The sequence below is a fragment of the Stegostoma tigrinum genome, chromosome 19, assembly GCF_030684315.1.
Source record: "Stegostoma tigrinum isolate sSteTig4 chromosome 19, sSteTig4.hap1, whole genome shotgun sequence".
Taxonomy (NCBI): domain Eukaryota; kingdom Metazoa; phylum Chordata; class Chondrichthyes; order Orectolobiformes; family Stegostomatidae; genus Stegostoma; species Stegostoma tigrinum.
This window is the reverse complement of record NC_081372.1, coordinates 38,547,881-38,570,362: the sequence shown is the minus strand read 5'-3', so window position 1 is coordinate 38,570,362 and position 22,482 is coordinate 38,547,881. Positions and strand designations below refer to the sequence as shown.

The following is a 22,482-nucleotide window of genomic DNA, read 5'->3' as shown; positions in this document are numbered from 1 at the left end:
ATAATATTCTTAAATGTAAGTACACCTCATTTTTTGCCTTTTGAGTTTCTAATTTTAATCAGTTTCCATGGTCCCACGCTAAATTCCCACCTTAAACTTCTCTTTCTCTCTTTTTTCCTTCAAGGCATTCTTATAATCTATTTCTTTTGCCAAGCTTCTGGTCATCCTTCCCAGGATCTCTGTTTATGGCTCAGTATTTTTGAAGAACATCGAGACATTTTGAATGTTAAAAGTGCTTTACTAATACAAATTGTTGCTTTTAATATGTGCCAAAAGCAACTCTGCAGATACTTTTTTAAAAATTTAGTCGTCCATGAACAAGTCTAACAGGGCCATTCAGTGAGATAGTCTGTACCATCGATTCTGGAAAACATTTTAGATTGTTTTGTCACTAGAAACCATACAGTGTAGCAGCAGGCTATTCAGCCCATCAAGTCCACACGGACCCTCTGAACAGCAGGCTGCACAGGCCAATGCCCCTATCCTAATCCTGCATTTCCCATAGCTAACCCATTTAACCTACACATCCCTGGATACTATGGGCAATTTAACATGTCTAATCCACCGAGCCTGCACATCTTTGGACTGTGGGACGAAACTGGAGCAGGTGAAGGAAATCCACATAAACACGGGGAAGATGTGCCAACTCCACACAGACAGTGGCCTAATGGAGGAATTGAACTTAGGTCCCTGACGTGAGCCACTGTGCAGCCCTGAGAATTGTAAACGAATATTTAGCAGTCACCAGGCTCAGCTGGCTTATCTATTTGATTTATTCCAGCCCTGAAGAAGTAAAAAGAAATTTTTGCATTGCGTGGTACTGCATTATACTTACCATAAATGAAGATTATACCAACAAGTTCCAATGCAGCTATTATAAGTAGAGTCAAACCAGTAGAGTAATAATCAAGTAATTGCAACCAGTAAATACCAGCCTAAAAAAGTAATATTGGCAAAAATGTTTAAAAAGTCACACCATTCAAAATATTATATACATTGTACTTTATCAAATTTAAAATAAAAGCTCCTTTGGGCAATGCTGGATAACCACTGGCACATATTTATCAGTATTCTAATCTGTTCATTCGGGTGTCAAATTATTTGCTGTGTTTGTCTTCTAACAGACAGTACAGCACTTATAAAACTTAAAATATTTAGCGTGATTGGTTCATTTCAAGTCAATTTTTGTCAATATCATGGAGCACTTCCTCTAGTGTTAAATTCCATCATGATTCTCAACTACTCATAGTTGATACATCAAACTATGCAGAAAAGCTGTTAAATTATCAGGAACTGCTGGAAAGCTGTTAATATTTATAATTAATGCATTCAATAAGTATGGAAGAACCAGTGATCTACAAGGGGAGGCGATGGCCTACACTATTAATCCAGAAACTCAGCTAATGTCCTGGGGACCTGGGTTGAATTCTGCTACAGCAGATGGTGGAAGTTGATTTCGATAAAAAAAATCTGGAATTAAGAATCTACCGATGATCACGAAAGCATTGTCAGTGTCGGAAAAACCCAACTGATTCATTAATGTCTTTCAGGGAAGGAAACTGCCATCCTCACTTGGCCTGGCCTACATGTGGCTCAGTCCCACAGCAATATAATTGACTCTCAATTGCCCTCTGAAATGGCCTAGCAAACCAATCAATTGCTACTATGTCTCAAAGAAATGAAACCAGATGGATCATCTAGCATCAACTAGGCACCAGAAAAGACAACAACAGAGACAGCTGTCGACCTTCCTCACTAATGGCTAGTGCCAAAATTGGGAGAGCTGTCTCACAGACTAGTTCAGCAAGCGTGTGACACAGTCACACTCATGGTATCATACCTTATAAACAATGTCCCAGACACCACTATCACCATCCCTGGATATGTCCTATCCCACTGACCGGATAGACTCAGCAGACATAGCAGCACAGTGGCATATGGCCGGGAGGGGTTTGCCCTGGGAATCCTCAACATCGACAATGGACTCCATGAAGTCTCATGGTTTCAAGTTAAACATGCGCAAGGAAACCTTCTACTCATCGAGCTGGTTGGATGCTAAAGAACATAGCCAAATGATTGCGTCTACAGCAGGTGGTGAGAGAAACAAGAGCGAAAAACATACTTGGCCTCATTCTTATCTGCCTGTCACAGATTCATCTGTTCACAACAGTGTTCGTATGAGCGACCACCGTACAGTACTTTTGGGGACAAATTCTCATCTTCACATTGAGAATAACCTCCATCGAATTGTGTGGCACTGTCACTGTAGTGAATGGGACACACTGAACAGTTCTATCAACTCAAGAATGGGCATCCATGAGGTGTAGTGGACCATCAACAGCAGTAGAACTGTACTCCAACACAATCTGCAACCTCATGTCTCTGCATATCTTTCACTCAACCATCACCATCAAGCCAGGGGATAAACGCTGATTCAATGAAGAGTGCAGGAAGGCATGCCAGGAGCAGCAACAGGCATAACTGAAAATGAGGTGTCAACCTGGTGAAGCTACCCAATAGGACTATCCAAAGAGTTTGGATGCCAAATAGCATAAGCAGCAAGTGACAGATACAGATAAGTGATCCCACGTCCAATGGATCAGATCTGAGCTCTACAATCCTACCACATCTAGTTGTGAATGGTGGTAGACAGTTAAACAACTCACTGGAAGAGGAGGCTCCACAAACATCCCCATCCTCAATGATGGAAGAGCCCAGCACATCAGTGCAAAAATTAAGCCTGAAGTATTTATTGCAATCTTCAGCCAGAAGTGCTGAGTGGTAGATTCATTTCAGCCTCTTCCAGTAGCCTCCAGCATTATAGAGACCAGTCTTCATCAATTCGATTCTTTCCATGTGATATCAAGAAATGTTTGGAGACAATAGATACTGCAAAGCTATGAGCACTGACAACATTCCAGGACGAGTATTGAAGACTTGTGCTCCAGAACTTGTTGCTTCCTAAGCCAAGATCTTCCAGTGTACTACAATGCTGGTATCTACCCAGCAATATGGAAAATTGCCCAGGTATATGTCTTTACACAAAAAGCAGGACAAATCCACCCCAGCCAATTACCGCTCCATCAGTCTACTCTCAATCATCATTAAATTGATGAAAGGTGTCATCAATATTGCTACTGAGCAGCACCTGCTCAGCAATAACCTGCTTAATGACACTCAGTTTGAGTTCCTCCAGGGCCACTCTGTCCCTGACCTCATTACAGCCTTGGTTAAAATATGAACAGAAGAGCTGAATTCAAGACGTGATGTGAGAGCGACAGCCCTTGAGATCAAGGCTGCCTTTGACTGAGTATGGAATCAAGGAGCCCTAGCAAACTGGAATCAACTGGTACCAGGGGAAAACTCTCCAGTGGTTAATGTCATACCTGACACATAGGAAGATGGTTATGGTTGTTGGAGGTCAGTCATCTCACCTTCAGGACATCTCTGCAGGAGTTCCTTGTGGCAAGTGTCCCTGACCCAACTATCTTCAGCTGCCTTATCCATGACCTTCTCTCCATTATAGTCAGATGTTTGTTGATGACTGAACAATTTTCAGCACCATTTGCGATTCCTCAGACACTGAAGCAGCCCATGCTGAAATGCAACAAGATGTGGACAATACCCAGGCTTGGACACTTAACTGGCAAGTGACATATGTGCCACACAAATTGCAGTCTATGACCATCATGAATAAGAGAAATCTAATCATTGCCTTTGACATTCAATGGTTTTACCATCACTGAATCCCCACTGTCAACATCCTTAGGGTTACTGTTGACCAGAAACACAAGTGGACTCACCACATAAACACAGTGGCGAAAAGAGCAGATCAGGGACTGGGAATACTGTGGTGAGTAACTCAACTCCTGACTTCCCAAAGCCTGTCCATTGTCTACAAGGCTCAAGTCAGGTGTGTAATGGAATATTCCCCACTTGCCTGGATGACTGCAGCTCTAATAACACTCAAGAAGATTGACAACAGGCAGGACAAAGCAACTTACTTGATTAGCACCACAACCACAAACATCGACTCCCTACACCACTGACACTCAGTAACAGCAGTGTGTGCTACCTACAAGATGCACTGCAGAAATTCATCAATTATCCGCAGACAGCACCTTCCAAACCTATGACCACTTCTATCTAGAAGAACATGGGCAGCAGATATATGGGAATGCCATCATCTTCAAGTGCCTCTTCATGCCACCACCATCCTTACTTGGAAATCTATCACCATTCCTTCACTGTTGCTGGTTTAAAATCCTGGAATTCCCTCCCCAATTGCATTGTGGGTCAACCCATAGGAGGTGGACTGCAGCAGTTCAAGAAGGTAGCTCACCACCACCTTCTCAAGGGCAACTAGGGGTAGGCAATTAATATTGGCCAGCCAGTGATGCCCACGTCCCACAAATGATTTTTTTTAAAAAGTGGTTTTATCCTAAAGTACTTGACATCACAGCAATCACTCTCTATTATGAGTGATTGCCCACCTAAACCATCAATCATTCAACTATAACTTTGTTTTATCTCTCCTTCATAATCATAGAGGTACCATTATATTACAAAATGTTTCGTATCAGTCACCAATTAGTGGGAAAAAAAATGATGAAGCACATTTTCAGAGTTCTGCCAGAATAGATGGAGAGAAATATTTCCTACTGATGATGTGGCTGAGAAGCAGAGGAAGGTGTTTTAAGGTAACTGGCAAAAGAACAAAAAGCAATGTAAATTTCATATTTTCTACAGTCAGATCTTGGAATTGGGAATGAACTTCTGGAAACTGTGTCAGAGGCAGATTCAGCCACGATTTTTGAAAGAGGCCGGAACCACTAATGAGAAAAAGCAAGGGGAGTTGGACTATCAAAATTCCCCTTGGCCTCAATGGGTGAAATAAACTGCTTAATGCTGTAACCATTCTGAGGTTCTATGATAATTTTTCAAAAATAATAGCAACTATCCATATTACAGATATTTCTACTGAAAATAATTTATATTTACTGTCTGGCATGGAATTTGCTACAACTTGCATAAAGAGGAACAGGTACAGATACTCAGCTTGTTTACTCAGTTGCAACACCATGTGGGACAGCTATAAATGCCATATATCTTACATGGATAGAATTTACATACCTGATTTAAATATGCAGGACATATTCGTTGAACTATATAAATATTTGAGTTGATTTTCTATGAGCAAATTTCTGCACTTAATCAATATTTTTCATTCTCTTCAAGTAAACATGTCCACAAACATTCCAGGGTAGAAATCACTGTTAATGATATTGCTCGATAAATAATTAACCCCACTAAATTACCATTAAAAATTGAAGAAAGCACATTAGGCCTTGTACAATAACAATAGCTTTCTGCTCATATATCGAATGCATATTTAACGATTTCTAATTGCCCATTTCTTTCAGCTAATCTCAGCGGAACATGCAATGGATCTGAAATGGATCCCTGTGAATGCTGGCTAGTGAAAGGGCACTGCCACACATTAGTAATGTAAGCCAACGGGTAGAAATCAAATTGTGGCAGATCAGCATAAACAGCAACAGAAGCGCTTTAGAAGAATGGACCCAGACTGATAGAAAATCTTGTTACATCTAATACTTAAATATATTCCCAAACAAGCATCTGTTCGAAATTTTCAGATATTTCTTTGGGCGTCAGTGGGATGGCAAGTTGGTGGGGGTGGGTATTTATCAGGAGAGTTGGAGACTGAGACTGTGAGGCCAGACGAAGGGGAGGAGGGTTACCAGAGAGCAGTTGGTAGAATGATGTGCTGGTGGGAGGTTGTGGTGGGGGAGATGCCTATGATGGTCACAGGTGACTTCTAACAACTGCTTCAGTAAAGACTGCCACAGTATCTTACTGGTATGGACTATGGGAAAAGCAGTGACCGAGAGATAAGGTACGTAAGCGTTGGGACATCTGGTTAGAAACTAAATTTTACTCATGCCTCCTCACCCATCAAAACTGCCAGTGAAGTGGGGGATGGGGGCAGCACATAGATTCTGAAATTTATTTGCATGATGTAATACATAGATTGAGAAATAGTGCAGCCAAGTTTGCATCATGGAGGACCTTCAAACATCTGTGGACTTGTCTTTGGCATCCTCTTGTGTTTCATCTCGATAGTGTCCATCAGATGTATTGTCTGATAGTAGAGAGATTTTTCCGTGCATGTGGATGGCACCTCATACTTTTTCATCATTGCCTTTGTCAACTCTTCCACTGTGGATAAATTATCAGATTGGCTTATCTGATATCCTGTACTGGATGAACAACAACTTCTTCCAATTAAACGTTGAGAAAACCGAAGCCATTGTCTTTTGGTTTCTGCTCCAGGCTCCATTTCCTTACTGGGTGTATCCATCTGCTGTTAGCAATGTGAAATTAATCTAGTCTGTTTGCACACATTGATCATAAATTTCTGATCTCATTTTGGTGTCATCATTGAGGCTGCCCATTTCCAATTCAATAAAAAAAAACCTGACTTTATCCCTGCCTCAGCATGTGGAGCTGAAACCCTCATTCATGTTATGTTGCCTCTAAATTTGACAATTCCAACTTACTTCTTGCTTGTCTCTCATAACAAATAATAAATTGAAGATCATCTGATTCTCTCCTGTCTCTACCTTTACTCAAAGCGGTGGATAGAGTTGTTAAGAAGGTGTATGGTGTGTTCGCTTTCATTAACAGAGGGATTGAATTCAAGAGCGATTAAGTTATCCTCCAGCTATACAAAAGCCTGGTTTGGACACATCTGGAGTATTGTATCCAGTTCTGGTTGCCTCAATACAGGAAAGATGTGGAAGCATTGGAAAAGGAGATTTACCAGGATGTTGCTTGGAAAGGAGGGAAGGTCTTACGAGGAAAGGTTGAGAGATCTAGGGCTTTTCTCTTTGGAATGACGAAAGATGAGAGATGACTTGATAGAGGTGTACAAAATGATCAGAGGTATAGATACAGTAGACAGCCAGAAACTTTTTCCTAGAGTGGAGGCAGCTATTACGAGGGGGCATTGTTTTAAAGTGAGTGGAGGTAGACATAGCAGAGACATCAGAGGTAGGTTCTTTACTCAGAGAGTGGTTAGGGCGTCGAATGCCTTACTGGAGAGGGTAGTGTCGGCCTCATTAGGGGCATTTAAATGGCTATTATGTAGGCAGATGGATGATAGTATAAGGTAGGGGTTGAGGTTAGATAGACCTTAGATTTAGGGTAAAAGTTCGGCACAACATTGTGGACCGAAGGGCCTGTACTCTGCTGTACTGTTCTATGTTCAATGTTCTAAAACAAGTCTAGTTACTTCATGTTCCATCCACCCATTAACCTTCATTCACTCCCTGACATGCAGTATGATTGTTTCCAAAGTTTCATTCTTATTTTCAAACCTCTCCATGTTCTCCTCTCCCTATCTCTGTAATCTCCTTCAGCTCCACAACACTTTACAATATCTACGCTCTTCTAATTCCAGTCTCTTGTACATCTCAATTTTAATAACCCAACTTTGATGGGCCTGCCTTCAATTACCTAGACCCCAAGCTTTAGACTTTCCTCTGCACAGTTCTTCGCCTCTTTACCCCATTTTTTTCATTTGACTCTGACTCCAGCATCTGCAATTCTTGGTATCCTTGAGGTCTTTCTCCATTAAGACATCTCTTTGACCAAGTGTTTGGTCCCCGATCTAATATGTCCTCATTTAACTTAGTCTCTTATTTTGTGATGCAACTTGAGACCCTTCTGTACAACAAACGCACTAGACGTGTAAGTTTTGTTTTAATGACATATCAAGTTGATCATAAGCCTGAAAATTCCGATTACCATGTCATGAAAGATAAGACCAAATGTAAGGCAGGCATTGTTGCAGTAATATAAAATAAATAAAGTTTATTCAAAGGTTCTCCATCAGCAAAACCAGATATTAAACTATGTTACTTATAGCCAAAACACATGTGATACAGTCAGTGACTAGGCAAACTACAGTCATATCAGCCTCTACTTGATTCTAGTTATAATGTAAACTGAAGATTATGCCCTAGAGAAGCAGAGACCAAGCCCTCGTTACAACTTCCCAAAACCTATCTAAATTTCCCAGCACAGTTGTAAATTAGTATGTGAATGAAGTCAAAATCAAAAATTGATCATTATTATTAGAATATTATAGCAGCCGATTCCACTTCAGTTTCAAAACTTTTTAAACTGGCTCACAACTGAAACATCTCTAGCTACCATCAGTTCGGAGGACGAGTCACTCAACCCAAAACGTTAACTCTGATTTCTCATCACAGATGCTGCCAGAACCAGTGAACGCTTCCAGCAATGTCTGTTTTTGCTTGTGAAGAATCCCTTTGTGGTGATGGGGCAGCAGATGTTTGTATTCATTCTGAACATATAATTTGAGCCCACAGAATGTGCTGTCTCCTATGTCATTTATCCTTTACTCATGTTTCACCTTAAGAAATTCTTAATGCGAAGAGATTCTCCAGTTTTCCTGAATTTGTTCAATGGGGATTTTTTAACATTTTCTTTGGTTTGACATGGGTGTGAACATTACTGAAGCTTGCTGTGAATGGTACAGGATTACAGCATTAAGAGGTATTGTAACCATTTATGCTCACTTTCCTCATTTATAGTTAAATAAAACATTCTCTGAAAGTAGATGATGCTGGGCATTTACTGCCTAGCCAAATTGCTCTGAGAAGGTGATGGTGCGCTTTCACCTTGAATCATAAATGTATTTATGCTGATGATGTTCCCATGACATTGTTAAGCAGAGGATTTTGCCTGCATAATCCAATAGGTTTCTCTCTAATGTACACTTAGTTTTTTTTTTGGTTTTGTCTGTTGGTTTTTTTCTCCCCATCTACAATGCATCATATGACCACAGAGGGTCTCGGCACATGTTTGTGTGATTATTACATCAGCTTTAACTTGTCATCACATAACTTGACCAAATAATATGCATATCATAATTGCATGAACAATTTGCTAATTAGTGATCACTTAAGTACCTTTTCACTCTGTCACTGTTTTTCTCACAGCCTATACTAGTAGGGTACTGTGGCAGCTTGTACTGGTGCAGTTGGTGGTGTAGCTGTATATATGAACTACTTGGTTTATCAGCCATTGAAAATGTACTAAAGAATAGCATTTATTTCTACAGGTGGACCTTGATCAGTTATACTTATCTTAATTTTAGCAAGTGAAATCTCAAGAATTGTACCTTTCAAAAGTCACATTTTCATTATAGTAGATTAGGCTCACTTTTATAAAAATATTATGTTTTAATACACGCTATTTATGATCATTCTATTTTTAATTTTAAGAATGACATTTTAAAATAATTGGATTCCATACCTGTGTTGCAAATATGAGACCAAGGAAATAGAATGATAGACAAAGGAAGGTTACCACTGAAAAGTATCTTGATTGCATAAAATTTGGCAGTGCATCTGCTATACTTGTTGTAATTGTTTCTGGTAAAAAAAATCAAATATCAATCATTGATTCATTTTCTAGATCATATGTACACTTAATGCTCTTTCTAAGTAATCTAAAACAATGCAAACTGGAAGACAGAATGAGTTGCCTTGCCAAAGCCCAGAGTTCATTCTTCAAAACATGAAAAAATAGTCAGTTTTCATTTTACTATATTGGGGTTTTCAACAAGGGAAAGTTTCCTGTCGTCTGCCAAAATGTACCTAATGTGTAGAGTGTGGTCATTGTACAACTTGTACTTTCAAAATTACATTTTCTAGTTCTGAGTTTTGACATTTTTTGAATTTTATGTTTACTCACCTACTTGTCATGTTTCCTGTTTATAATGCGCAAGACTTTGAATTGAAAAGGCACTTTCCTCTCAAGAAGGAGTTTGACAGGTAAAAGTACATTTCACATACCTCTCGGAGATTGACTGAAAGGGATGCCAATGTAGCAGAATGATCAAAAAAAGCTGATTTTGTGATGCATAAAGTTGGCGTGTTGAGCAGGGGAAAGAGGTCAGGTCACAAGAAGATCACTGTGAGTAAAGGACCGAGTGTGTCTATTTGAGTCACATAAGCCAGCAGCCTCAGAGCTTCTCACGGTCTCTCAGATGTTTGTTTCAGCTTCACGGCTTGGGGTCCCCAAGCTCTTTTTACTTTTATTCATATTTTTTCTTATTCTTTTCCTTCTTTATTTCTCAAGAACAAGTTGTATCATTTGGTCTCTGGAGGCTGCTTCTTATGCCTGTATTGAGATATTGCGATTTTTTTAAACTCCTGCCTTCAGTTTGCCCAGCCTGCTTGGTTTGATCCAGCTGGTAATGATACTGAGATAAGCCAGGTCCCAGAGTGAGACCTTGGCTTTTATTTTTGCTGCTATTAACCATGATGCTTGGTCACTGAACATATTCACAAGTAGCTGTTAATGTAATTTCCACAAAATAACATCAATGTTCATTGCACATAAAAAGGAAAAACAATGAACTACTTTGAACCATGTTGTTATAAATATCAGAAATGAAATTTTGATCCTTTTACCCTCAGCAACAACCTTACAAATAGTCAAACCTCAGGGAAGGGTCATCCTGTTGCACTTTAAAGTTCTTTGTTCAGCTGGTGTGGTTCATTTGATTTCTGCAACTTTCTTTTTCTGACTTCTAAGAACTTTCAGAGCAAGCACAAGGGTTTTCTTTTACTCTTTCATGAGATGTGAGTGTCAATAGCTGGCCCAGAATTTATTGCCCACTCCAGTATGCCCTTGAGAAGGTGATGGTGAGCTGCCTTTTTGAATTGCTGCAGTCTATGCGCTTTAGGTTGATGCAAAATGCAATTAGGGAGGGGGGTCCAGAACTTTTATCCGGCAACATTAAAGGAATGGTGAAATATTTCCAAGTCAGGATGGTGAACGGCTAAGAGGGAGACTTGAGGTGCTGGAATTCCCATGTATTTGCTGCCTGTATTCTTCTAGATAGTAGTGGTCACAGACAATGCTGTCTGAGGAGTCTCAGTTAATTACTATTGTGCACCTTGTGGATGGTACAGACTACTGCTACTGTGCGTTGGTGGTAGAGGGAATGGGTGTTTGTCTGTATGGTGCGAAATCAAATAGGCTGCTTTAGCCTATTTGGTGTAAAATCTCAAGTATTCTTTCAGGCAAATGGAGGATATTCAGTTATATTCGTGGCTTTTAGCTTGCATATGGGGGCATAGACTTTGGTCAGTCAGGAGGCAAGTTACTTGGCACAGGGTTGTTAGCATCTGCCCTTAGCCAGTGCAATCATTTGAATAATCCAGTTCCATTTCTCGTCAATGGTAACCCCAAGATGTTGACTGAGGGGATTCAATGATTGCTATTCCTTAATGAACATCAAGCGGTTATGGTTCGATTCTCTCTTGTTAGAGGTGGCCATTATCTGGCACTTAAGTGTTCTGTATGTTACTCGCTCTTCAGTAGCTTCTTTTCCATTCCAGCAGTTTTCTCTTTCTGGAGTTTTCTTTGAAACCATTCAGGATATTTTCCCCAGCTCTGGCATCTTTTTGGAGACTGCTAAACTAACAGCATGCTTTCACTCTGACTTAGCAGCACTGTGCATTTATTTACTTAACATGGATTGCGGGCATTTTTAAAAAGCAGCTCACCACCACCTTCTCAACAGCAAGTAAGGGCAGACAACAAATGTTGGTTTGACAGTAACACTCTGACCTGTGAAAGAATTGTTTTTAAAATTAGATATTAATGAGCCAATCAAGATGACTGCAACTTGGAGAGCTTGGTTGATGTTTCTACAGATTTGCTGCCCATTCTCTTCTAGGCATTAGAGGTTTGGAAGGCATTATTGAAGGAACTTTGGTGATTTACTGCGATACATTTTGTGGATATGCACACTACTGCACTGGCGTGGGCAGTAAAGGCAATGAACATTTAAGTTGGTGGATTAGGTGATGTTATCTGCGCTTTAGACCCTTGCATCAGTTTATGTATGAAAAACATTTTATCTGTGTGCTCTTGTTGATGAGGCAAAGGTACACAGAATTCTTTTTGCAGTCAACTTGATTTTATGATTAAAATATTCCTTGTTAAAACACTATGTCAGTATTTCCCAAATTCCCACAATATTCACTCTCTGTCTAGCTCTACCCATCTGTGAAATGATATCACCCACAATGATCTGCACGTTTGAGCCGGTTCCATTGGAATCTCCTCCTTCTCCAGCGTCGGGTTGGCACTCTTCTATGAAGCTTGGTCAGGCAGATCTTCTCCCTGGTCTATTTGGATTGCTGCACTGGCTTGAGGCACAAGTCTTGTAAGTCTTCTCTGCGAGTCTTTGCTGAGGCCTCACTGAGGCTGTATCCAGATGTGTGTTTCTTTCTAATTTTGGGCCCATGGTCACTTGGACAGTGACAACTAACTGGCTACTTTGTCCTGCATGGTGTTGAGCTTCTTGACAGCATTCAAAGTTGCTCTCTGTTGGGAAAGAAAATTCCATCACAGAAGCTGCTGGAAGCATCTGTGAAGAGAAATCAGAGTTAAAGTTTCGGGGTCCGGAGATGGTGGCTCGGAAAATGCCAGTTTATACGCACAAGATAAAGTGGGGGAGACGATAAGGACAAAATGATAAGTAGGGATAGAGCTCAAAACAAGAACTGACAGTTAGGCAGACAAAGGAGTGGGTAACAATCTGGCTAGGAGAATGAATGGCTGTTACTGGCGACTGTTAGTGGCTAGCAATAGGCAGTGTGCAATGGCAGACTGTGTGCCAACAAGACCTGGTGTGTGGGGTTGGGCGCGAGGGCACAGGAGAGTTCAGGCCATAACATTATTGAATTTGAACAGTCTTCTCTCTCTTTGGGCTCGATCTCCACTGATCATATTCTCCTTAATCCCTCCCCCCAACCCTACCTTCTGCATATAAACCAACATTTTCCTAGCTACCATCAGTTCTGAGGAAAGGTCATCAGACTCAAAATGTTAACTCTGATTTCTTTTCATAGATGCTGTCAGACTCGCTGAGCTTTTCCAGAAACTTCTGTTTTTGTTTCTGATTTGCAGCGTCTGCTCTTCTTTCAGTTTTAATATTCCATCACATTCTTGCCATCTGCCTTGTAGACATTGGATTGACTTTGAGGAGATAGGAGGTGCATTACTGCCACAAAATTCCCAGTCCCTGACCTGCTTTCATAGACAATGTATTGATATGGCTGATTATGTGAGGTTACTGGTGTCACCCAAGATATTGATTGTGCAGAATTCAGCAATGGTGATGCCATTGTATATCAAAAGGAAATGGTCAGATTCTCTTTAATAACTGATGGTCAATGTCTGGCATGAAAGTCACAAATATTATTTGTGGCTTATCTAACTAAACTGTTAATATTGTCTGAGGGTTGTTGCATGTGGGCATGGATTGCTTTAGTACCTGAGGAATTGCAATTTGTATTAAACGCTATGTGATCACCAGACAAGATTCCTACTTCTGATCTTGTATTTAACAGAAGGTCATTGATGAAGTATCTGAAAATGGTTGGGTCTGGGCAATATCCCAAGGAATGCCTGCAAAGATATTCTGGGGCTGAGATGATTAGCATCACAACCATCGTTTTTTTTGTTCTTGGTGTGACTTCAAGCAGTAATGAGTCTGGCAGTATCTACGGAGAAAGAAATATTTCAAGTTCAATAACACTTCTTCAGAATTCAATGTGCAATGCTGCTATCACTGTCTAGCATGCACACAGTCCGATGTTGGAGCTTCAAGGTTAATACTTCATGTTTACACGTGCTTACTGCTGCCCCTGGTATGCTCTTTCACACTCTTTACTGAACTAGGGTTGGTTCACTGCTTTAAGGGAATGCTTGAGTAAAGCATGTTGTCATACCATGAGGCTGCAAATTGTAGGTGAATACAATTCTGCTGTTACTAATGGTCAATACCACATCAGTGTTGCTGAACAGAAACCTTGGAGTTCAGGTCCATAGTTCCTTGGAAGTGGATTTGCAGATAGATAGGATGGTGAAGAAGACATTTGGTATGATTGTCTTTATTGATTAGAGCATTGAGTAGAGGAGTTGTGGGGGGGGGGGGCGTTGGTGGTGGTGGGGTCATATTGTGGCTGTACAGGATTTTGGTTAGGCTACTATTGGAATACTGCATGTAATTCTGGTCCCTCTGCTGTAGGAAGGATGTTATGAAACTTGAAAGGGTTCAAAAAAGATTCACAGGGATGTTGCCTGGGTTAGAGGGTTTGAGCTGTAGAAGGTGGCTGAATAGAATGGGACTATTTTACCTGGAGCATTGAGGCTGAGGGGTGAACTTATAGAGGTAATGAATAGGTGAAACAGATAAGATTTTTCCCAGGGGTTGGGGAATCTAAAACTAGAGGGCATAGGCCTAAGGTGACAGGAGAAAAATTAAAAGGGATCAAAGGACAGCCTTGTAATGCAGAGGGTGGTGCATGTATGGAATGAACTGCCAGGGAAAGTGATGGAGGCTGGTACAACATAGAACATAGAACATTACAGTGCAGTACAGGCCCTGCGGCCCTCGATGTTGCGCTGACCTGTGAAAACAATCTGAAGCCAGTCAAACCTACACGATTCCGTTATCATCCATATGTTTATCCAACGACCTTTTAAATGCCCTTAAATTTGTCGAGTCTACTAGTGTTGCAGGCAGACCATTCCATGCCCTTACTACTCTCTGAGTAAAGCAACATTTAAAAGGCAACTGGATGGGTACATGAATAGGAAGGGTTTAGAGGGACATTGGCCAAATGCTGGCAAACAAGACTCGATTTATTTAGGTTTTCTGGGCAGCACGGATGAGTTGGACCAAAGGGTCTGTTTCTGTGCTATAAAACTCTGTGTCTCAGGAATGTCCAGTTTGAGATCTGGGGGAGGGGGTGAAACGTCGAAAGCAAAAGGTAAAGTCATCATGTACTTTTATTGTTTAAATCAAATTGCAATGCACTCTGGTTCAGTCCAAGTATGTGTACAAAATAACATACTGCAGCTATGAAGCATGTTTTTAAAATTGCCACTTTTTACAACTTAACATGTCAAAATTCAAAGTGAACTTCATGAAAATCCTTACAAGGCCCATAGGGAAATGACTACTTAATCTCCCTATTGAGATTGTTGAGTGTGAGTTCCCTTGGTAACAGGAAATAGCCTGCCCAGCTAGAATTCACAAATTGACCACTTGATAACGCAGACCCACCTCCTCCAACTCCATTTTAATTTAGTCCCTTTCCTCTCTCCCTACCTCTCACTCATTTGTGATGGTTTGCATTGCTCATACCAGGCTTTGCTGTAAATAACTGATTGGTGATTACTGGTTGTGGTGAATCATTTAAAGCGAATGAAAAGAGGAGTCATGGTGATTTTGGTGATGGGAATGTCAGTTGTGCATAACAGCACCTCAGAGTATACTAAAATTAAAAACAGGCCAACAGATAAAGAAAATAGAGCAGACCTATTGCCCTTAAATGCCTTCATAGAGAGGTACACATCGCGGGGGATACACAGTGTAATTTTCCCCTCCAACTCCATTTTGATATAGCCCTTCCTGCTATCTCTACTGCCCCCATCACTGTTGATGGTTTATGAAATAACTCCACAGAGGCTGGTATCCAGTTATCAAGTCACCCTTTATTTAAGTGGGAAAATCCTCAACCCTGATCCAGATCCCTCAGAATCAGTGCAGCAAACAGGATGTCTGACACTTCTGTTCTTATCTGTCAGTCAGGACTCCCTGACTGAACCAAATTAACAGCCCCAATCAGGGAACTCATACTCTATGAGGTCCATATGGCAGACCTTGTTATAATCACTACAGTTTGCACTGCCCATAATAAGCTTTGAATGTAAATTTCTCATTGGCTGCACCAGTGATTACTGGTGATGACTAATACTTTTAAAAAGTCACGGTGATTTGCTGGGAAAGCCATTTGTTTGTGTATGATGACATTTCCAGGCAAAAACAAAAGTAAGGCAAACCCCAAACCATTCAGTTATGTAAAGGAGCACTTCTGGGTAGAGATAAAATTAAAATAAACAAAGTAAAGCAGTCAAGAGGGTTCGCGTGGCACAGTCATAGCTTCCCTAATACGAGGCCAGAAGGCCTGGGTTTGAGTTCTACCTGTTCCAATATGTTTTTTCTCTCTCACTGGCTGGCCAGTATTTATTCTCCATTCCTAGTTGCCATTGAGAATGTGGTGGCGAGCTGCCTTTTGAACCTCTACAGTCCATGTGCTGTAGGTTAACTCACGCGGCCCTTAGGGAGGGATTTCCAGGATTTGACCCAGTGATAGGAAAGGAACAGTGATATATCTACAACTCACAAAGGTGAGTATGTGTATGCAGATCAAAGCATTGAAGTGGAATTTAGAGGTTGATGTGTTCCAGCTGCCTTCTTAACTTTGAACTGCTCTGCTTTTGACCCCCACCATCCACACTCAACTCCATATGCTCTAAGATGTTAACATTCATGCTTATGGCTCCAGTTCTCTGGAAATGTATTGCCTGATCCCTGTGCTGTGCTTCTTTTCTCCATTTTACTTCAACAATCTCTACTTTCTCTTTACCATGCATTTATTGCTCAAATATAATCCACCCCATTCTCTACACCCTGTTGATCCCTTCTCACAATTATTATGTTTTCCATAAATATGAAGTGCTTTCAGACATTTTTCTGTGATTGACACATTTACAGTTTGTTGCGATATTTCTCAAGTTGACCAATTTCCCAGTTTAGGGCGGCACGGTGGCTCAGTGGTTAGCACTGCAGCCTCACAGCGCCAGTGACCCAGGTTCAATTCCAGCCTCGGGTGACTATCTGTGTGGAGTTTGCACATTCTCCCCGTGGCTGCGTGGGTTTCCTCCGGGTCCTCCGGTTTCCTCCCACAGTCCAAAGATGTGCAGGCGAGGTGGATTGGCCATGCTGAATAGCCCATAGCGTTCAAAGTGGTGTGTGGGTTATAGGGGGATAGGTGTGGGTGGGATGCTGCAAGGGTCAGTGTGGACTTGTTGGGCCAATAGGCCTGTTTCCACACTGTAGAAAATCTAATCTAATATGCCATGCAATTGCTCTTTCAGATGTGGGTTTGCTCGCTGAGCTGGAAGGTTAGTTTTCAGACGTTTCGTCACTTTTTTTTATTTGAAAAAAAATATACTTTATTCATAGAATGTACAAAAAATAAAACATTTATACACCTACCCAGTCATGCAAGCCACTCCAGGTTACCCGGGGGTACGTACACCAACTAAAGGAAAAAAAACAAAAGAGAGAAAAAAAAACAAAGCAAAGAAACCACCCCGGCAGTCGTCACTCCGCACAGTCCCAGTTGGCCCCCTGACCAGTTGGGGAAGGCCCCAGCTGGGCCCAGTTACCAGATAGGGTTCTTTTCCCTTTTCTGGACGAGGGGGCTCACACGGTGGTCTTTCCCCACCGCGCCTTGGTGGCGGCTGCCCCAAGCTATAGCGCGTCCCTCAGCACGTAGTCCTGGACCTTGGAGTGCGCCAGTCTGCAACACTCGGTCGGGGTCAGTTCTTTCAGCTGGCAGACCAGCAAGTTGCGGGCAGACCAAAGAGCGTCTTTCACCGCATTGATGGTCCTCCAGGCGCAGTTGATGTTGGTCTCGGTGTGCGTCCCCGGAAACAACCCGGAGAGCACGGAGTCCCGTGTCACGGAGCTGCTCGGGACGAACCTCGACAAATACCACTACATCCCCCTCCAGACCTCCTGCGCATAGGCACACTCCAGAAGGAGGTGATCGACAGTCTCGTCCCCCCCGCAGCCACCTCGAGGGCAGCGTGCGGTGGTGCAGAGATTCCGGGCATGCATAAAGGATCTCACTGGCAGAGCCCCTCTCACCGCCAGCCAAGCAATGTCCTTGTGCTTGTTTGAAAGTTCTGGCGATGAGGCATTCTGCCAAACGACTTTGGCAGTCTGCGTGGGGAACCACACGACAGGATCCACCCTCTCCTTTTCCCAAAGGGTCCCGAGGATACTATGTGCTGACCACTGCCTGACGGCCTTGTGGTCAAAGGTGTTTCCTTTCAAAAATTTCTCCACGAAGGACAGGTGGTACGGGACGGTCCAACTACTCGGAGCGTTCCGTGGCAACGAGGCCAGGCCCATCCTTCGCAACACCGGGGACAGGTAGAACCTCAGTAAGTAGTGACACTTGGTATTTGCGTACTGAGGATCTACGCACAGCTTGATGCAGCCCCACACAAAGGTAGCCGTCAGGGCGAGGGTGGCGTTCGGTACGCCCTTTCCCCCATTCCCCAGGTCTTTGTACATGGTGTCTCTGCGGACCCAGTCCATCCTTGACCCCCAAATGAAGTGGAAGATGGCCCGGGTGACTGCAGCGGCGCAGGTCCAGGGAATAGGCCAAGCCTGCGCCACATATAACAGTACCGAAAGCCCCTCACACCTGACAACCAGGTTCTTACCCGCGATGGAGGGGGACCGGAGCGTCCACCTGCCCAGCTTCTGTTTCAATTTGGCGATACGCTCCTCCCAAGTCTTAGTGCATGCCCCAGCTCCACCAAACCAAACACCCAGCACCTTCAGGTAGTCTGTCCTGACGGTGAAGGGGATGAAGGATCGGTCGCCCCAGTTCCCGAAGAACATGACCTCGCTCTTACCCCTATTGACTTTGGCACCCGAGGCCAGTTCAAACTGGCCGCAGATGTCCAATAGTCTACTCACCGACCGACGATCGGTGCAGAAGACGGCGACATCGTCCATGTACAGGGAGGTCTTGACCTGAAGGCCTCCACTGCCTGGGATAGTCACGCCCTTCAGGCTCACGTCCTTCCTGATGGAGGCGGCGAAGGGCTCCACACAGCACACGAACAAGGCAGGAGAGAGTGGGCAGCCCTGCCTGACTCCAGATCTAACAGGAAAACTGTCTGATTCCCACCCGTTGATCGAGACTGCGCTAACCATGTTGGCGTAGAGCAGCCGGATCCAATTGCGGATGCCCTGCCCGAACCCCAATTTGGAGAGGACGTCCCTCATGTGAGCATGAGAGACCCTGTCGAAGGCCTTCTCCTGGTCCAGGCTGACGAGGCAGGTGTCCACCCGCCTGTCCTGCACGTAGGCGATCGTATCCCTGATGAGCGCGAGGCTCTCAGCGATCCTCCTGCCCGGCACAGCACAGGTTTGGTCAGGGTGAATCACTGACTCCAGGACAGACCTGACCCGGTTGGCAATGACCTTGGCCAGGATTTTGTAGTCCACGTTCAATAGTGAAATGGGGCGCCAATTCTTAATTTCTTCCCTCTCCCGCTTCCTCTTGTAAATGAGGGTGATGATGCCCTTCCTCATGAACTTGCACATTTCCCCTGCCTGAAGCGCACTATCGTACACCTCCAGCAGGTCCTGGCCGACCAGGCCCCACAGAGCGGAATACAGCTCAACCGGTAAGCCGTCGTTTCCGGGAGTCCTATTCCTCTGCAAGGACTTGAGGGCTCTGGCCAGCTCGTCCAGGGATATCGGCCGGTCCAGCCACTCCCTCGTGCCGTCGTCTAAGACCTCCGTGATAGACAACAGGAATGACTCAGAGGACGTGCTGTCTGTGGGCTTCGTGTCGTACAGTCCGGCAGAGAAGGATCTGCTGATCCTCAGAATGTCGGGCCGAGACGACGTCACCGAGCCGTCGTCCTCCTTCAGCCGGCTAAGCACAGAGCTCTCTTTGTGCACCTTCTGAAAGAAGAAACGCGAGCACATCTCGTCCTGCTCCACGGAGCGGACCCTGGACTGGAAGATTATCCTGGAGGCCTCCGCGGCGAACAGCAAGGCTTGCTGGCCCCTCACCTCGCGGAGGTCCTCCGTGACATCGACCCCCATCAACTGCAGAAGGAGCAGGTTCTGCACCCTTTTCTGGAGTCGCGACAGCTTTCCCCGCATCTCTCTTGCCTTCTGAACACCCTTGAGGACAAAGAACCTCTTGATGTTCTCCTTCACCGTCTCACACCAGTCACCTGGAGACTCAAAGAGGGGTTTCACAGTTCTCCAACTGGCGTACTCCCTCTTAAGCTCCTCGACGTTCTCTGGGGTCAATGGAGTCGTGTTGAGCTTCCACGTCCCCTTGCCGGCCGGCTGGTCGTCCTGTAAGTGACAGTCGGCCAGCAGGAGGCAGTGGTCAGAGAAGAACACCGGCTCGACGCCGGTGGACCTGACCGAGAACGTCCGTGTCACAAACAGGAAGTCTACCCTTGAGCGGATAGACCTGTCTGGCCGCGACCAGGTGTACCTCTGCTGCGCTCCGTCTGCAGGGGTGCTGAAGACGTCGAGCAGCTTGGCGTCCTTCACCGTGCCCATCAGGAATCTGGACGTGTTATCCAGTTAACTCCCCCCACCCGCTGTCCCCACGCCGGATCTTCCAAATGCATCAATGATGCAGTTGAAGTCTCCGCCTAGGATGACCGGCCTGGACATAGCCAGCAGGGGTGGAAGCCGCTGCAGGACGGCCAACCGCTCACTCCGTACCGATGGGGCGTACACGTTGATCAGCCTCAGGGGAGCATTCCTGTAGGTGATGTCAGCCACTAGGAGGCGCCCCCCCACCACCTCCTGAACTTGAGAGATGGTGAAGTCACGCCCCCGCAGCAGAATAGCCAGGCCCGAGGAGCGACAGTCGTTACCCCCCGACCAGATCGAAGGCCCACAGGTCCAGGCGCCGGACCATTTCCCGTACCTGCCGAGGTGCAGTATCCCGCACTCCTGCAGAAACAGGAGGTCCGCCTCGATGGTGGTCACGTAGGCCAACGTGGACACACATCTAGCGGTTGACTTGACGCTGCGCACATTAATGCTCGCAATTCGTACCCCCATTGTGGGCAGTGACTGCAGTACCCTCCCCAAGTCCAAGGTCCAGCCCCTCCATCTGTCCCTTCATGCCCATTGCCCGGGCTAACTGCTGGATGCTCTCCGGGCTCAGGAAACCGTCCTTGCTGCCTTCCGGGTGGCATACCCCCGTCAGGGGTGCGGAGGCAGGAGGGTCCGGCTCCGGGTCAGGCTGGGGACGCGCTGTTTCCTCCTTCCCGCCTGGAAGTTCCGGGAGGCCCTCCAGTGCTCCAGTGGCACTTGACTGGGTGTCGGAGGGAGCCTCAGGACGCCTCCCTTCACCTGGAAGCGGGGTGCTGCTTTCCTTCCCCCTCGAGACCTTTAACTTCTGCTTCGGGTGGGCCCTCTCCGAATCCTCCTCGTTAGAGGAGCTCTTATAGCCCCCCGTAGCTGCCTCTTCCCGCCTGATGATTGCGGTTCCTGGGCCCGTCGACGCACCTTCCTCCTCGCTTTCCGGATTGTTGTCCACTCCCCTGGGTCGCCTGTCGTCGCCTCCATTGGCTCCGGGTTGTCGGGGGGGGGGGAATCGGAGTCTGCAGGGGTGCTTTGTTGGCCTCGGGCCCATCCTGCAGGGCTGGGCCCTCCTGCACGGCCTGGCCCTCCTGCACGGCCTGGCCCTCCTGCACATTAGTGGGGTCCTTGCTTGGCCCTGGTGCCTTCCTCTCCTCCGGGGGGGCTGGCCCCGCATTTCCCCTGCCGGCGACCTGGGCGTAGGTGGTACCCCGCCGCGGGCATGCCCTATAGAAGTGGCCCGCTTCCCCGCAAAGGTTGCAGCTTCTCTCTCGTGGGCAATCCTTTGCAAGGTGTCCCTCCTCCCTGCAGTTCCTGCAGATGGTGGCTTTGCAGTCGGCCGCCATGTGACCTGACCTACCACAGGCATGGCAGACTTTAGGTTGCCCTGCATAGGTCAGGTAGCCCTTGCTCCCGCCGATCGCGAAGCTGGATGGTGGGTGTACGACATTCCCGTCTGCGCCCATCCTCAGCGTCACCTTGACCTGCCTCTTACTCGTCCAGATGCCAAAGGGGTCCACGATGTCAGTTAGGTCCCCTTCCACCTTCACGTACCTTCCAAGGAAGGTCAGGACATCAACTGCTGGCACATGCGGGTTGTACATGTGTACAGTCACCATACGGCTCCTCTGCGCTGGCATCACAAACAGTGGGACAGCGGTCAATACAGAGAGGGGGCCCTCACCTCCTTTCTCCTTGAAAACCTCCAGGAAGCGCTCGCAAAGCTTGGCACTCCTGAAGGTCACGTCGTAAAAACCTCCTCCGGGGAAATCCTGCATGCAGTAAATGTCCGCAGCAGCGAACCCACAACAGTCCAACAGGACCCTCTTCACGAAGAAGGTGCGGTCCACAGGTGCACCTTCACCCACCTTCTTTACAGAAACACGGATGGTGTTCCGGACCCCCTGACCTGGGGCACAAGCACTTGCCGCAGCCATCGTTGCAGGTTGGCTGCTCCCCTGAACCAGCGTTAGGCCGAAGCCAGCATTAAGATCCACTGGTCGCAAGGGTGCACAGCCAACCCGACGTCCTCCTTTCACCTCCAAGACAGCACTCTCGTCCTCTCGGTACACAAGAGAGTGGGTCTTTATTGTGTTTGAGATGTAAGCTAGTTCACTGAGCTTGCC

The 22,482-nt window shown here is 45.2% G+C and overlaps 1 protein-coding gene across 1 annotated transcript in view; it reads right to left on the bottom strand.

Annotated features, from left to right (window-relative positions):
* LOC125461585 (sodium- and chloride-dependent neutral and basic amino acid transporter B(0+)-like) overlaps positions 1 to 22,482 on the bottom strand; it is a 176,036-nt gene that overhangs the window by 6,047 nt on the left and 147,507 nt on the right. The window contains exons 10-11 of the mRNA XM_059652647.1: positions 9,367 to 9,485; positions 836 to 935 (exon numbers count right to left, since the gene is read on the bottom strand). Coding sequence (XP_059508630.1) covers positions 836 to 935; positions 9,367 to 9,485 — 219 coding nt within the window. The remainder of the gene's footprint in view (positions 1 to 835; positions 936 to 9,366; positions 9,486 to 22,482) is intronic.